This window comes from Abrus precatorius, unplaced genomic scaffold (genome assembly GCF_003935025.1).
Source record: "Abrus precatorius isolate BTA unplaced genomic scaffold, Abrus_2018 Scaffold4, whole genome shotgun sequence".
NCBI lineage: Eukaryota > Viridiplantae > Streptophyta > Magnoliopsida > Fabales > Fabaceae > Abrus > Abrus precatorius.
Genome location: NW_020874384.1, coordinates 14,113,056 through 14,129,505, shown reverse-complemented (window position 1 = coordinate 14,129,505; position 16,450 = coordinate 14,113,056). Strand labels below are relative to the sequence as shown.

Sequence of the window (16,450 nt, the reverse complement as noted above, 5' to 3'; positions counted from 1 at the left end):
TGTGTAGATTATAAAAAACTTGAGTGTTTATGCGATTTCGCAAGAAGACGTCATCTTTAGCACTTTAAATAAAAAAAAAATAATTGTATAAATATTATATTAAAAATTATTCCCTCATATTTAAATATTGGATAACACATTGTAATAATATTATTTACTATTATTATGATGCCTTTAGTTGGTACCTAATACCATTACTTGTATATATGATATTATTTAATATTAATTAAAATATTTTAGAGATAACTATAATATTCTAGTTTTGACATAAATTCTTTCAACATAACATTATATTTACATAATCATACTGTTTTATGGCAGACGATCGATCAATTAGACAAAATGTTTAATAAACTAATTATAGTAAAATTTATCTAATATCGAGTATATTATTGATCTTTTCAAGTTTGTTTTCAAATTTAAATGCTAGTGACTAAGTAGGAATCACAATTAGATGTAGGAATATATGGGTAAATAACCCAAAAATCAAGTTTGGATATGAATTTGAGGGTACAATCTTTATTTATTTTTCTGTGGTAGAAGAAAATGAACACCATCTTTGTCTTTAGGAAGAAGATGAAGTTTGAAGAATGGTATCCCAATAAGCATCATCCCATTGGTCTTTGTATTTGTCCGGCAATTCACTTAATTTCTTGAAGCACTCTGCCAATAGATCTTCCCTCCAACCTTCCAAAGGAGGCCACCCAACTTCAGCAGCTAACCAATGTTTGTAATCTTCCTGCTAGATAATTTCAAACGAAGTATTGATTAATTTTATAATCCTATTAACTTGTGTTTTAAGAGGGCTGATTAGAGAGACAAAAATAGATTATTAAAAATCATATTTAGAATAAATAAAAAGTTATGTTAAATATACAATAATAACATTTTTTTAATAATGTTTTTCTCTTTTAATTATTCACCAGTACTGATTAACGTTTACCTTGATTTTAACTACAAGAATAATTCATAGTTTTGCATGTGTAAATGATAATAAATGATGAGTTTCTTTAATATTACAACTGAAGGACCAAGAACATGCTCAATATCTTAATGGGGCATAGGAGGAACTTCTCATCCTTATTCTTTATCATATATGAAATTGCCCATGTTGTGTATAAGAGTACAAATTTTCTGAATATTACTATTAATGAACAATAAATTTTGCTGCACATTAATCACTTCTCATCCTTATTCATTCATGACACAAGGTTCTAAAATGCAGTTTAAATACCCAAAACAAATTAAACAAAATGTAGATACCTGTAATGGACGAAGGGAAAGAGCACAACTTTTGGACAAGTCATTTTTCTCCATTTCTCCATAGATATCTTGAACAGAATCCATCATCTCCTCTTCTGTAGGTAAAAGAATCTTACCAGATAACACTCTTGAAACATAGATGGATTGTAATTCAACAATAAGGAAGATAGGCTCCTGGTTACAGCAAGTTCTTCACCTTATCAGTTACACAATATTATTTAATTCGATAATTATTAAAAGGGAAATGAATATTCAAAATGAGAAAATTTATTGACATATTTTCTAGTATACCTTGTATTATTGACTAAAATTGATTTAGAAATTACAAAATTACATAGAGCTTCTAATTTTAATAAACTTCACTCATTGTACTGTAATTTCTACTAATAATATATATAAGATTCAGTGACACCGAGTTTAATTATTGCTTACAATAAAAATCAATTCTTCATACATGAATATGTGTATTCATGTATATTAATTTTTTTTTAATTAAAATTCATAAGATATCATAGAAGTTAATGGATCAATAATAACAAATGTTACAATTTCAAATAACAATTAATTATTTATCATATGTTGAGCATACGTTAAACAAAATTGAATAAATTTTACTTATTATTATGAATTCACCTAATTTAAGACATCTTTCTTTTAAGAAAGATTTCAACTCAAATTTATACGGTCGACTCCATCTATAATCACTTTATTTAACCCTACCTCCTCCTCGTTTTATTTTAAATTTTGACCCTATTCAAACTTGATTTACTAATAGTAGAAACACTTTTAAATATATTTTTAACACATTTTTTATAATTGATTTGTTTTATAAAATGTTAAAACACTAATCTAATAAATTGACAACTTTTTAATTTTTTGTTTTACAAATCACATTAAATATATTAAAAAGTATTAGTCCATTAATCAATTTATACACCTTGTTAGCCAATAATTTAATCATTATTAACCAAATTTGCTGATTTGGCCCAAATAGTATCTGAGGATTATATATATGGTGAATAAACTAATCAATCATCAATATAACCTTTGAGACAATACCAATGAAGGAGAGGCAAGGTGCTAATGCTGGAGGAAAGATGTGCTTATATAACAGCCCAACACATTTGTCTTCAACCTTTACAATTCCATTGGTTTCAAGAAACGGAAAATGGTATTTGTATCTGTCAAACACATTTAGGCACAATATCATTCACTAATATTAGTTGTTATCAGTCAAAGATATTGCAACAACACTTATAATATAACATCAATGAATTCTTGAAGGATCTTTACCAATTCAAGTATTTAGAAGATACTAGTTATTGTAACATTAATATTAATGTATTAATAATATTAAATGTTATACTTTCAATTACTTTTGGTTAATTACTTAGCTTCGGATACTTTTGAAGATAAAAACGATGAAACTTTCTGATTATACCCAGTACAGTGGATTATGGTATCTGCAAAAATTGATGATCCATCTTGAAAGGCAATAGAGCCATCTTCATTCACACATTTTATCTGCAAAGAAAACAAAACTACAAGCATCAATAGCATATCATACCAAAACAAATAAGCTAAAAGGATTAACCAAATTCAAAAAGCTTTAGGTTTTTTTTTTTTCTTTTTTCTCGAAAGCACATTCAAGCACTGTTTTTTTTAATTGTTTTTGTCAAATTTCGTTGTGGTTAAAAAATCATTCTTCTTAAAATATATAATTATAAAATATCCATTTACATATTTAAAAGTCTCTTTAAATTAAACCCTGCAATAGCACACCACATATTCTAATTTACGGAGTAACCGATTGACATGTTAAAACTTATAAATATGTTCACTTTTGTTTAACAAGCGTTCTTATCCAAAATAGGCCTGGAGATTACATGGCTTAATAAACACTTTTACATTTTAGAGTACTAAAATAACTGATTATAATATACTCTATCGTAATAATTAAGTGTACTTATATTTTTAATCTTTCTAATTTGCATCATGTGTAATTTTTTTTGGGAATTATTTGTTTTTATTTTTAAAATTAAACAATTTTAATCCTCCTGTCAAGTTTTTTTTTTTTTTAATCCAAGACTCTTAAACTGTCATTTTTTTTCTCAAAACTTTACAGATTGTAGAGATGATAATCTGCCTAGTAAGATAATAAGAGTTTAATTTTGATATACTATGTTGTTAATTAATTAAAATATAAATTAAATATAATTTTATATTAATATTACAAAAATAAAAAATTATAACAATTTAAAATTGAATCACAGTATCAATGCATCTCAAATAGATTTAGATAATAATTAAATGTATACATACCATATCATGGTATCGTACATTTTCAAACCTCACACCAAATGGATTGGGTTTAGCTGCTATATGAACCTCCTTTGCCACTGGTAAAATATCTAGTGAGATATCAAAAGCACTGGGTCCATTACCAACTAAAAGCACAATCTGTGTTAAGTAGAGAATACCAATGAATTATGTAAGTATGTAACAAAATAAGGACATAAGCACTTCAGTTTCTGAATAAACAATGGGTAAATCAATTTAATTAAGGGTAGATCGTCTACAAATTTGAGCAACCAAATTATTCTTAAATCATTTAAATCATATGTTTTTTTTGTTGTTGCCTATTTTAGTTTTCAATAATAATTGATTTAGTAAAAATTTAATTTATTAACAAGTCAAGCTCTCTCCCTTTTTAATGTTTTAATCGTTTTTAAGGACTACTATGAAGATGTTTTAAATCTTTGAGAGACTAATTTACAATTTTTTTCTTAAGTAGACCTCTATTTTAACTCTTAAAATTATATCAACTACTTTAATTTTCAACTTCACAAGATTTTTATTTTAATCTTTCACTTTACATAACGTTTATTTCAGTAGTATTTTTAATATAAAATAACAGTAAAAAATAATTTTAAATAAATAATCTTTTATAAAACTAAAAATTAAATAAAAAAGTTTTATAATAATTTGAAATTTATAATTTAAAAAATTAGAATGCTTATCTATTTTTTGTGCAATGTTCTTTATTTTGAAATTAAACTGTGGTAGACAAGGGCCGTGAGAAACTCAATTTGATATGGAAATCTCAATTTATAAGACTTCACCAATATTCTTTTACCAAGTGAAAAAGAAAAAAAAACAACTTTGGAGCAATAGCATTTGTAACAGAGATAAAAGCATACTATTAGTGTTTATTTCAAATCGTGGATACTGAAACAGCTATTATTAATTATAAAATTTATGTTGAAAAATTTTACATTGGTAATTAATATATAATGGTTTTATATTTTAAAGAAATTATTATTTTTATTTAAAAAATAATATTTAGTATGAAGTTCCATACCAGAAAGTCATCTACTACAAATGGAATAAAATTTTAATTACATTCTCTAGTTTTACTTAGGTCTTATCTGGGTAAACTTGTAAATAAAATTTTGTTGAAAAATAAAAATAATATAAAAAATAAATAAAAATTATTTTATAAATTAAAAATGATTTATCTTTTTAAATTTTAAAGAAGTTAAATAAAAAAGCATAAATTAATTTTAACTTATGAAAATAATTTTATTACTATTTTTATATTAATTTTATTCTCTTACAAGAACTTATTACAAATTCATTCAAAGAACCTTATTTTTTAATTTAAGTATTTATTCAATAAAAATTATACAAGTCAATTTTGTACAAAATAAAATTTGTATTACATAATAATGTTGTTTATTTTTTTAACTTTAAGAAAACCTTTTGAAATAAAAATATTAATTATTAAAAATAAACTATTATCAACCATAGGCATGATTATGTCTTAGGTACAACTTCATATGAATAAGTCATAATCTTTGTATAAAAAATTTCTAAATAGTTATGTCTTCAATTCAAATAATCACATTTCCAGACACAAATTTGTTTTTACCAAAATTTCTTGTCCATTTCTACCCATGTTGGAGGTGAAGTAATACAAATGAGAAGAGGCCAGGATTTCAACCCTCATTTTCTCTTTCTTTCTCTTAAAATTTTGAATTAAAAAAATTATAAAATTTCTTTCCATACTTTCTAATAAAAAAAACTATATCTTAAATTAATTGACTTTTAATTTAATTATTTAATTGAATTTTAAATTAAATATTTAAATTCCTTAATTAATGTCTTTAATTTAACTCAAGTATTTTAATTTTTGAATTTTAAAAGTTTAATCTCCATATTAAATTATAATTGATTATAATATCCATCACATGCTTCGGCATTAATTTTCTTGATGAATTCTACACTTATTAGATATTCACAAAAGATATATATATATATATATATATATATATATATATATATTTGTAATAAATAAAATAAGTACTTTTTTAATATTTAATGGATTAAGAATTAAATATAGATAAATATTCAAACAATTTAATGAATAAAAATATTATAATACACGCATATATATATATATAATCTTTTGCATGTACGTGCACAAATATTATAAGCATAAACATAATTAAAATTAAAATTTTAAATAAATGATTTTGTTATAATTTTATGATATATTATATTATAATTTAGTATTTTATCTGATTTAGGATGAATGACTTTACTTGTAATTTTTTATTATATTTAAAAAGTACTTTTTTTTTATAATAATATTTTGTTTTGTTAGTTGGTAAAAAAATTGTTAAAAAAATTTACATTTTAATTAACAAACTGCAAATAACGAGTATGAGAATTTAGATAACTAATAAGTATGAAAATAGAAATGAATATTATTATCTAATAAATATAAGAGTGTTCAAAATAATTTTTTAAGATATGGATTATACAAACAAATATTATAATATCTAAGGTTCACTCGTTACAACTTGTATACTTAGTTAAAGGTAATTATTAAGTAAACCACAGACATGATATTTTTAGACTTTAAAATTTATTTAAAATTTAAAATTTAAAATAAATTATTACAATTATTTATTTTAAAACTTTAATTTCAAATTACTTTATTAAAAAAATTTAAATTTTATTTTCTTAAAATTTCATTTTATTTAATTTCTTTTTTAAAAATATAAGATCAATGTTTTCAAATCTTAAAGTGAAACATTTGGTTTGTAAAGTTTGTACCACATACATCTGACGATCCAATAAGACTAATTTAATAATAAAATTTAGAATTGATCACAGTATTTACTGAAGTAGAAAATTATTTACAACTTAATAAGTTTATAAATTTGTCGCTTTTAAAATAAAACAAAGTATATTATATTAAGTGTCTAAGATACTTTGATTTAAAATTAAATAAAATAATTTTCAGTTTCTTATTTTATGCATTTTATTTTTTTAAAAAAAGTCTAATTTTACAAGTTATAAAATATATAATAAGTGAACACTTTATTCGATCAATGGGTGTAGTACACATTTCATAAAAAGAAAAGTGTGGACACAATCCAACAGAATCGTTTTCGAGTACGGAAACAACCACAAGTGACCAAACTGTATGTATATTTAATTATTTCTCAGTTTTTAGAAATAATACATTTACAATTAATTATTCTTAAAAATTAATATTTTTACAATGAATCAATATGAGAAATTTTTAATCTCTCTTGTAAAAATAAAAAGAAATATTCACGCTTATTTATAAATTAACTCTTTTAAGAAACTGTTATTCTCATATAACTTTTTAAAAATTATTAAAGCATTCCTTATATAAATTTTATTGAAATTATATGGTTATATATTAAGTCTTAAGAGTCAAGAATTAATATTAATTTAATTTAATAATATAAACATCGGCGGGAATGTACCTGGTCGTGAAAAGGTTCAGGTACACGATAGTTATGGCTATGCATTTGGTACCCTCTCCACTGTTCAATCCCAGCAATTTCTGCAATTATTGGAGCCGAATTATGACCCGAACACACCACAACCGCTTCGAAAACTTCTCGGGTCACCGAATCGGATCCCCGAGTCATAGACTCAACCACACACTCCTCCCCTCTTCTCTCCACGTGCACCACCTTAGTGTTGAACCGGGTCACCTCTCGGATCCCGAACTCGCCCGCAAACCCCTCAAGAAAACGGAGCACCTCGTCGTGACCCGGGAACGTTCTCGGGTCGGTTCGGGTCCTCATGAACGGGTAATCGCGGAAACTCATGAGTGCTCTCGGGAGGTTAGTGCGGAGGGAGACGTAGACGCTGGTGTGGACGGTTTTGCGGTTCGGGTGAAGAGAAAGAGGGTCGGATTCTGTTGTCGGGTCGTAGACCCAGTTTCCTCCTACGCGGTCGTTTTGTTCGAAAACGACGACGTTGTGGCGTTCGCGTTGGAGTTCGCGTGCGGCGACGAGGCCCGAAACGCCTGCACCGATTACCGCGACTTTCACAGAGTGATTCATTGAAAGGAGAAAGGGGTCTTGGATATCTCGTTGCACTGCGCAATTTAATAATTACTACAATATTAAAAATATATTTATTATAGAGTTTGGTTAACTTTAGCTTTCACGACTCTATTAATAGTAAAATATTATAGGTACGAGACCCCATACACATTATTACAAAAAAAAATATTATTAAATAAAGATATGATGTTATTTTACTTTTATTTTTTATAAAAATTTATTATTATTTATTTATTTTAATTATTATATTTATAAATTTGTATTCGTAAAAAAATTTATTAATAATTTTATCTCAATTAAAATTATGTGAAAATTTTTTTTCTGATGATAATATTTAAAAAAAGTATTCTTAACTTTTCAAACATTTACTCTTGCGCAGCAGCAATATCATAAAAAATTATTAAAAAAATTATAAATTTATTTTTTATTTTTTTAATGAACAAGGTAATAAAATGTTGACAACATATAATAAATTTCGTCTAATAATGTATTATAAAATAAATATAAAATTATAAAAAATAAGTAAAAAAAAAATAAAAATTTCAATTTCATTTCACATCATATTACCTCAATACAAATAAAATACTTAAATATATAACGGAAGAATCTCATATCTTTAAATAAAATCTAAACAAAACAGTTATAAAATTGTAAATTACAAAAAAATATTAAAAAATTATAAATATCAATATTCACTCGTATAATAATTTATAATTGAGAAATATTTATTTATTTTTATAACTTCAATAATACAATAACAAAAATTAATAAAACTCTTTAGTATATTATTAAAAAAATAGCAAGTATTCAAAAGAGAGAAGCTCAATAATTGTCATTGGAAATGCAATATCTTTAATTTTACGAAGTGGGTGTACTCTGAATGATTGCATCCCAATAAGTATCATCCCATTCATCTCTGAAATTTTGGTTGATTTCAGCAAAATTCTTAAAGCACTCCTTACCCATTTCCTCCCTCCATTTTTCCGACGGAGGCAGTCCAAGTTGAGCAACTACCCAATGTTTATAGTCAGCCTGCAGCCAGAGTAATTTGTATACGATCATGCTACCGAGTATTCTTAAACTATACGTTACAAATTTTTAAAATACATTTTCTAATTAAAAAATACGTTAAAAATATATTAAATTATAATAAATATAAATTCAAAATAAATTTTTTTAATCTTTTGAAGTAACATCCCTTGCAATTTGTCATTGATAGATAGGTAAACTCAGAAGAGTAAAACTAGTCAAACCTTTAGAATGCACATTTCTGATTTCCCATATGATATCATATTGATTGCATTAAACTCAAGTTTTCTTCCCTACTTTGGCATAGGCTAAAATTGTATTCCTTAGATAGAAATCAATCATGCTTTTAGTGTTTTTGTTTTTTTAAATTTCAATTTCACCCTCTAACTTTATATTTATTTATTTTAATTTTCTAATTTTTAAAAATATTTTAAATAAGTTTTTTTCTATTAAAATCGCTAATTATATTAAAAATTTGTATTTTTCTGTCATGTGTATTATTCATCATCTTTTTAAGATATTTGATCTGTGTTCTCCTCCTTCTCCCTTTCATTTTTTTCTTTTTCTTCAAACTTCATATAAATGATGCCACCACCATTCAAAGAGAGACAATATTATTGTGTTGCCTTACCGTGCATCATCTTTTTAAGAAGGTTGTTAGCAATGGTGTAAAGTTTTAGAAACATAATATCATTTATTCATCCACGGTGAGAAAAGAGGAAGAAGAAGAGATGAAAGAGGATGCACATTAAATATTTGAGATGATGAACAGTATAAAAAAGAAACAATTTTTCAACAAAATTAATGTTTTTAACATAAAAGAATATAATTAAATCATTTTTGAAAATTGAGAAACTAAAATGAATAAAAAAAAGTTAAAGACAAAATTAAAACATACTTTAAAAGAAGAAAACATTAATTTTGTCTTTTATTTATTATCTCCCCCGGTTCTGGTTTGAGATTTTAAGTTCATTAATGGATCTTTAGAATCTTGATTCTTTTCTTATGTAATTAGGCAAAATGCAAATTGTTTGGCAGACTACTGACAACTTAGCTAGATTAATGTCTTATTTTTTCATAAAAATTATTACAGCTACTGATAAACAAGTCATGTCAATCAATTGGCAATTTGGATTGCATCTATGGGCACAGGTGTATCAATGGTATGATTGAGCAAAGTAGGAAAACCAAAAGCAAAAGATGGCGAGTAAAACAAGTGTACATACATACCTGAAGTGGATAAATGGAGTGGGTGTAACGCTTGGGCAACCCATTTTCCTCCATTAATTGATAGTAGTCTTTAACAGATGCCATCATGTCCTCTTCCGAAGGTAGCTGAACCTTACCAGATAAAACTCTTGCAATCCATTTGGCTTGTAACTCAAGTGTATCGAACCCGAGACCCTGGTCGCACCAAGTTATTACAATTAACACTAATTGTTTCAGCATATGATATAATGAAACTACTGATATATGATAACCTTGTAGGTTAAACCAATGAAAGAAAGCCCTGGAGCCAATGCCGGAGGAAAAACATGTTTGTATAGTGGCCCAACTCGATTATCCTCAACGGTTACTCTTCCATTGGTTTCAAGGAATGGAAAGTGGTACTTGTACCTGTTATATTACTTGTGCCACAAGATCATTAACTACATTACTCACAAGTACATGATTCAAAGAGTCTCTATATTATATACGTGCTTCATAGGTAAAAAACACTGAGAACACACTCTTTAAAACATTTATTTTAACACATTGTTATTTATTAGCTAAATGGGATTAAAAGTTATAAAGATTCTGTGAATATTACTTAATTTAATAATTCTAATTTATATAATTTAATGATCAGATAGCATACGAGGAAAAAGAAACTTTCTGATTGTACCCTGTACAATGGATTATGGCATCCGCATAAACAGAGAATCCATCTTCAAAGACAACCAAGCCATCTTCGCATACACATTTGATCTGTCAAAAGACAAGAACGAAAATAAGCAATATCATATTCTTAAAAATAACAAATATTATGTAAAATTAAAGTACTCAAATTAGTTAAAAGGTAAAATATGTTTTCAATTTCAAAAAATGTTTTTTTCAAGCTATATTCATAATAATCATTTACATACCACAGAATGGAACAATAAATTTCCACAGTTTTCTGACTTCATACCCGCTATATCTCGATTTAGTCTTGTTGCTACATGAACTTCCTTTGCTACTTGTGCAATTTCTCTTGAGATGTCAAAGCAAGTAGGTCCAAGCCCAATTAAAATCACAACCTATTAGTGATTATCAATGAATTATGTAAATATTAAAAAACAATATGACGTCAAAAATATTGTTTTAATAAATTTATATCATTAATTATAATTAAGGAGAGGTAAAAGTTTGAAAATTTTCTATACCTGATCGGTGAAAGGTTGAGGAACTCTGTAGTTATGGGAATGCATCTGGAACCCACGCCACGTGTCAATTCCTGGAACCTCACCAAGGTAGGGTTCTACGTGGTGACCCGAACACACAACAACCGCTTCAAACACCTCTCGACTCGCCGACTCACCGCCCCGGGTTCTCTTGGACTCAACCACCCACTCGTTCCCCTTCCCTTCCACCTTCACCACTTCCTTCTCGAACCGGATCAACCCGTCGATCCCAAAATCACCCGCAAAATCTTCCAGAAAACGGAGCACCTCCTCGTGACCCGGGAACGTTCTCGGGTCGCCCGATTCCTTCTTCGCAAACGCGTAATCCGAAAATTCCATTAGCTGTCTCGGGAGATTCGTGCGCAGCGAGAGGTAGAGGCTGCTGTGAACGATTTCTCGGGTCGAGTCAACACTAATGGGGTCGGACTCTGTTTTCGGGTCATAGATCCATGCGCCTCCGACGCGGTTGTTCTTCTCGAAAACGACGACGGAGTGGCCTTCTCGTTGAAGCTCTCGTGCGGCGATGAGGCCGGAGACGCCGGCTCCAATCACTGCAACTTTCACTGACCGAATCATTGAGAGAGAGAGAGAGAGAGAGAGAGAGAGAGAGAGAGAGAGCTTTTACTGAAAGGTTGGGTTGTATGAAATGGTTAAAGCGTTGACGTTTTATGAAAATGGTCAATGAAAATCGGGAATGTTGGAGCCATACTACAATCGAAGAAGGATTTATGATGGGAAATTTATTAACAAAACTCACTTAGAAAATGAATTTTACTTTAAATATATTGATTTTACACATCAACTATCATATTTAAGTAAGAATTACTATTTTTCATAATGATTCATATAAAACTTATATTTATATAACATAATAAAATTTTTATATGAATAATATTACTAAAATTAAAAAAATGAATTTTACTTTAAATATATTAATTTTACACATCAACTATCATATTTAAGTAATAATTACTATTTTTCATAATGATTCATATAAAACTTATATTTATATAACATAATAAATTTTTTATATGAATAATATTACTAAAATTAAAAAAATGAATTTTACTTTAAATACATTGATTTTACACATCAACTATCATATTTAAGTAAGAATTACTATTTTTCATAATGATTCATATAAAACTTATATTTATATAACATAATAAAATTTTTATATGAATAATATTACTAAAATTAAATTAAAAAAAATAATTTCTCAAGTAACAGTAATTAAAATTTGGACGAAACTCTGTTTTTACAATTTATTAAATAAAAGATTTAAATATATTTTAATTATCTTTAAATAGAGTTTATTTTAAATTATTATTTATAATTTTTAATTAAATTTTTAACTATTTTTTCAATTTTATATTTAACGTTAACTTCCGTCAGTTAATTGGTGACGTAGCTCACAGTTTGCATGTCACTCAATTTTTCTTTTTTACTTTACCTTTAAATTTTCACGTCACGAATTCATATTAGTATTTTATTTTTTAAAAAATTAAAAAAATTAAGATTTAAGCACATAGTATTTCAACTTTAAAAATATTGAACGAAGGAACGCTGAAGTCGTAAATGGGCAATTCCTCAATCTTCATTTTTAAGTAAAAAATTTTAAAATACAAAGCAAAAATCGTTGAACCATTTATCTAAAATTCAACTTTCTTTCTCATCTTCATCTTTATTTTTTATTGTTTTTCATTTTGGAAACAAACATTCATTTATTGTTTGTTCCTTGTTTCCTAAACACCATTGTTGGTGATTGGTTGTTCGTGGAGGAGAAGTGTTACCAGAGGCAACATTTTGTTGCCATAAATAGGTGAGGCCCTTTACTGTTCTGGAAAACACTTACTATTGAGCAAAGAGTAATACAAAGTACCATTCTAGATATTGTTGAAGGTAAGTGTTATTCGATTTGATTATTGAGGGTTAAGGTTTACTTTTGTTAATTTTGCTTTACCTAACACGAATATGTGTTCCTTTTTGTATATAGATGACTTTCAATATTATTATTCATCACAAGGGTCATTTTGAGTTGGACTCCATTATGCACTATGTTGGGGACAAAGAGGCAGTTCTTGTGAAGAACATTTATATGGACAGGTGGTCGTACTTTGAAGCACTTGAGATTGTAAAAGAAGACTTAGATTACGAATAGCACCCTGTGAGGATATGGTGAAAATTTGGTCCTTATGACTACAAGGAAATCAACCGTAATAGTGTAGCCCTAGACATGGCTAACTTTGCCATGTCTAATAGTGTGAAGGTTGAAATGTATGCTATTTGTGAAGGCAACAAGGGTGTTGTTAGGGACAATTTTGCCAATATTGAAGAGAAAACTCTAAAGGAAGTTCATTTAGATGATAGTGAGGAGGAAAGGACTGGTGACATGGATGATGGATTTGATAGACACGTTCCTTAGGCGAGTAAAACGTAACAGGAAGAAATTAGCTACAAAAAAAGTGAATGAAGATGTTGAGGCTGAGGAGGAACATGTTGCTCATAGTATTTCATGAGCCTGAGAAAGTACCTGTTTGTGTAGAAATTGTTTGGATTTCTGGAGAAGAAGAATATGTTGAAATGTCCACTCGTGAAGGTGACTTACCAAGTGCGCTTCAAAGTGATGCTCAGACTAAAAGGAGGGCTATTGTTGGTGCTAGTGTTGCTGGTAGAGCTGGAGTTGAGGGGTGAGAATGCTGGTGTTGGGGGTGAGAATGTTGTTGTTGCTGCTATTGAGAAAGCTATAGGTGGAAAAAAAAAAGAAAAAAAAAAGGTGTTAGGAAGAGGCAAACAAAAAGAATAAATGTTGGTATTTTTTGTTAGACTAGTCAAGGTTTTGCCAATGCAGATGGTTTTTATAAGGCATAAAGAGTAGAAGCAGATAATATTAATCATGAGTATGCAAGTGAAGAGCTGATCAATGGTGACTCTGAGGAAGATGATCTGAGAAGAAAATATTCCAAATTTAATGGTGATGATTTGAATAAAGATTTCAAATGGAAGTTAAGTTTGGAGTTTAGTTCCATTAAGGAGTTTAAGGATGCAATTCAAGAGTATAATATGTTGAATAGAAAGGAAATCATATTTGATTTGAATGACAAGAGGAGGGCAAGGAGCTCAGTACCTAGTCCACCTAGAGTAACAAATGCACAACAATCTCTACCAGTCTAGAAAAAGGTATATGTATTAGCCTCATCATTTTATAGCTTTGGTAAAATCTAATGATTTACCTTTACAAGCAAAAATTGATGCCAAGAAGACCACTGAAGGGACCAATCACAAGACGGAAGCAAACAAGTCAACCAATTGTTCAACTAGAAGGAAGATCAATTGCTGCAGATCTTAATGAAAACATTGTTGTAGCAGAAAGAGCAGCTAACGAATGGCTAACTCCATCACCTTTATCAACTCAACCAAGTTTGGAGGCAAGTGTAGCAAAAGGGGCAAATAAGAGAGACGAACAAATGATGTGAATTGAAGGAGAACAGTGTTTTTTGGGAACCATTTCTGAGGGAGAATATTGTTTAGAGTTATTTTGTATTAGGAGTAATATTACTTACTTTATTTTAAACAATGTACAGCAACAATATCTTTATTTTAATTGTGAAGCATGTGAATGAGAATCTTTTATGGACCACAAGATGTACCTTTTGATGACAATCAAATATAAACAATGTGTAGTATGCATATGCACCTTTTATGACCACTATTTTATATATTTGAGTCCTATTTTTACACATTTCTAATTTGGTACTTATAACAAAAATGGGTAGTGAATTAGTAAATTTGTATAATGCAAGTAGTAAAATGTAAAATATTTATTTTAGAAATACTAAAAGAATATAAAATATTAAGTAATAATTTACGTTCAGTTATATATTGAAGGTAATAATATGAAAACATTTATTTATACTAAGATTATGGAGTTAGTTAATAACTGATAAAACTTGTACATTTAGTTATCAATTGTTATGTCAAATCAGAATCAGTTTTTAGTGAATATAATCAAATTCAACAGAGTAAATAATAGAGTCAATAGATTGAATAACAAAATGAACAAAGTCATGAGCATTAATTCTTATGTCATTGAATTCATTAAACCATATTTAAAACAACTTTCATTACATTGAATTACAAATTGTCAGCCTTTAAAACTTCTCTACCAATAACATTCATTACTACTACAATGCTCACAATGGTAATGAAAAACCAAAGAACAATTACTAAACATCTTAAAATCTTTACCCTATTCCTCTTAACAATAATCTTCTTCTTCTTCTTGCGGGATATTTTAAGCTTCAATAATTGCAAGTTGTTGATGGAGATCATGACATTTTTACTGAAGTCTTACCATCTCTTCTTTGCTTTTTGTCATTTTTCCCTTAGTTACTTTTTCAACCTCCATTAAATCACTAATCTTTACCTTCAACTCTTGAATTATGCGGATTTGTCTCGAGATAACAGACTCATTATCTCCATTTACAGGCTCTTTAACTTAACGAAAATAATTACAAGAATTAGGTTCCTGTAAACTAAATATAAACATATTTATCCCCAAATACAACTAATTGAACTTACATTCCAAGCAGAGCATCTCTAAAACTTTCTACTAGGATTTTCCTTACTATGTGAGATAAAAGTTATAGCAAACTTATTACTTTTGCAAGTTACAATAACTCGTGAAGAAGATGAGCACGAGGAACCACCCATACTACTCATTTCGTGAAGATGAAGAACGGAAACGGAAACCGAGATAAACAACAATAACTAACGAAGGAAACCTAACCTTCTTCTTCCTTTTATGATTCTTCTTCTTCCTTTCATGTTTGTCTTCAGCGTGTTTTTCTCCTTAGTGTTTTTCTTCTTCTTCTTGGAATAGGGTTCTTGATTTGGCCCTTTTCCCCTCATTTCCCAAAATGCAACGTATAAGTTATGTTTCATTTTTTGATGTAGAGTCGTGACGTGAAAATTTAAGGATAAGGTGGAGGAGAGAGATTGGGGATGATGTGGCAAACTGTGAGCCACATTACTATTTAACTGACGAAGGTTAAAGTCAGATACAAAATTAAAAAAAAATTAGTTAAACATTAAAATAAAAAATTTAATAGGTAGTAATTTAAAATAAGCCTTATTTAAAGGTAGTTAAAGCATATTTAAGTCTAAACAAAATTATTAATATTTGTCTTAAGATAATAAATAAAATTAATCATATTTTATTACAAAATATTTATTATTTTAAAAATAAAACAAATATAATAAATATTATTTTTAAATGCTTAAAATTAACTTTAAAGATTTAAGTTGATAAAATTGTGTATTAAATAATAATTTTATAAT

The 16,450-nt window shown here is 27.7% G+C and overlaps 2 protein-coding genes across 2 annotated transcripts; both read right to left on the bottom strand.

The window, feature by feature from the left end:
* Positions 1–565: 565 nt before the first annotated feature.
* Positions 566–7,655, bottom strand: LOC113865315 (flavin-containing monooxygenase FMO GS-OX5-like). Its single transcript, XM_027499778.1, has 6 exons — positions 7,068–7,655; positions 3,586–3,723; positions 2,705–2,787; positions 2,309–2,444; positions 1,264–1,437; positions 566–739 (listed from the first exon to the last, which is right to left on the bottom strand). The coding sequence occupies exons 1-6, from the start codon at positions 7,653–7,655 to the stop codon at positions 566–568; spliced, it is 1,293 nt and encodes a 430-aa protein (XP_027355579.1).
* Positions 7,656–8,419: 764 nt separating this feature from the next.
* On the bottom strand, positions 8,420–11,753 carry LOC113865314 (flavin-containing monooxygenase FMO GS-OX5-like). Its single transcript, XM_027499777.1, has 6 exons — positions 11,093–11,753; positions 10,814–10,966; positions 10,573–10,655; positions 10,169–10,304; positions 9,918–10,091; positions 8,420–8,690 (listed from the first exon to the last, which is right to left on the bottom strand). The coding sequence occupies exons 1-6, from the start codon at positions 11,684–11,686 to the stop codon at positions 8,517–8,519; spliced, it is 1,314 nt and encodes a 437-aa protein (XP_027355578.1). The 5' UTR covers positions 11,687–11,753; the 3' UTR covers positions 8,420–8,516.
* Between the last annotated feature and the right edge of the window lie 4,697 nt (positions 11,754–16,450).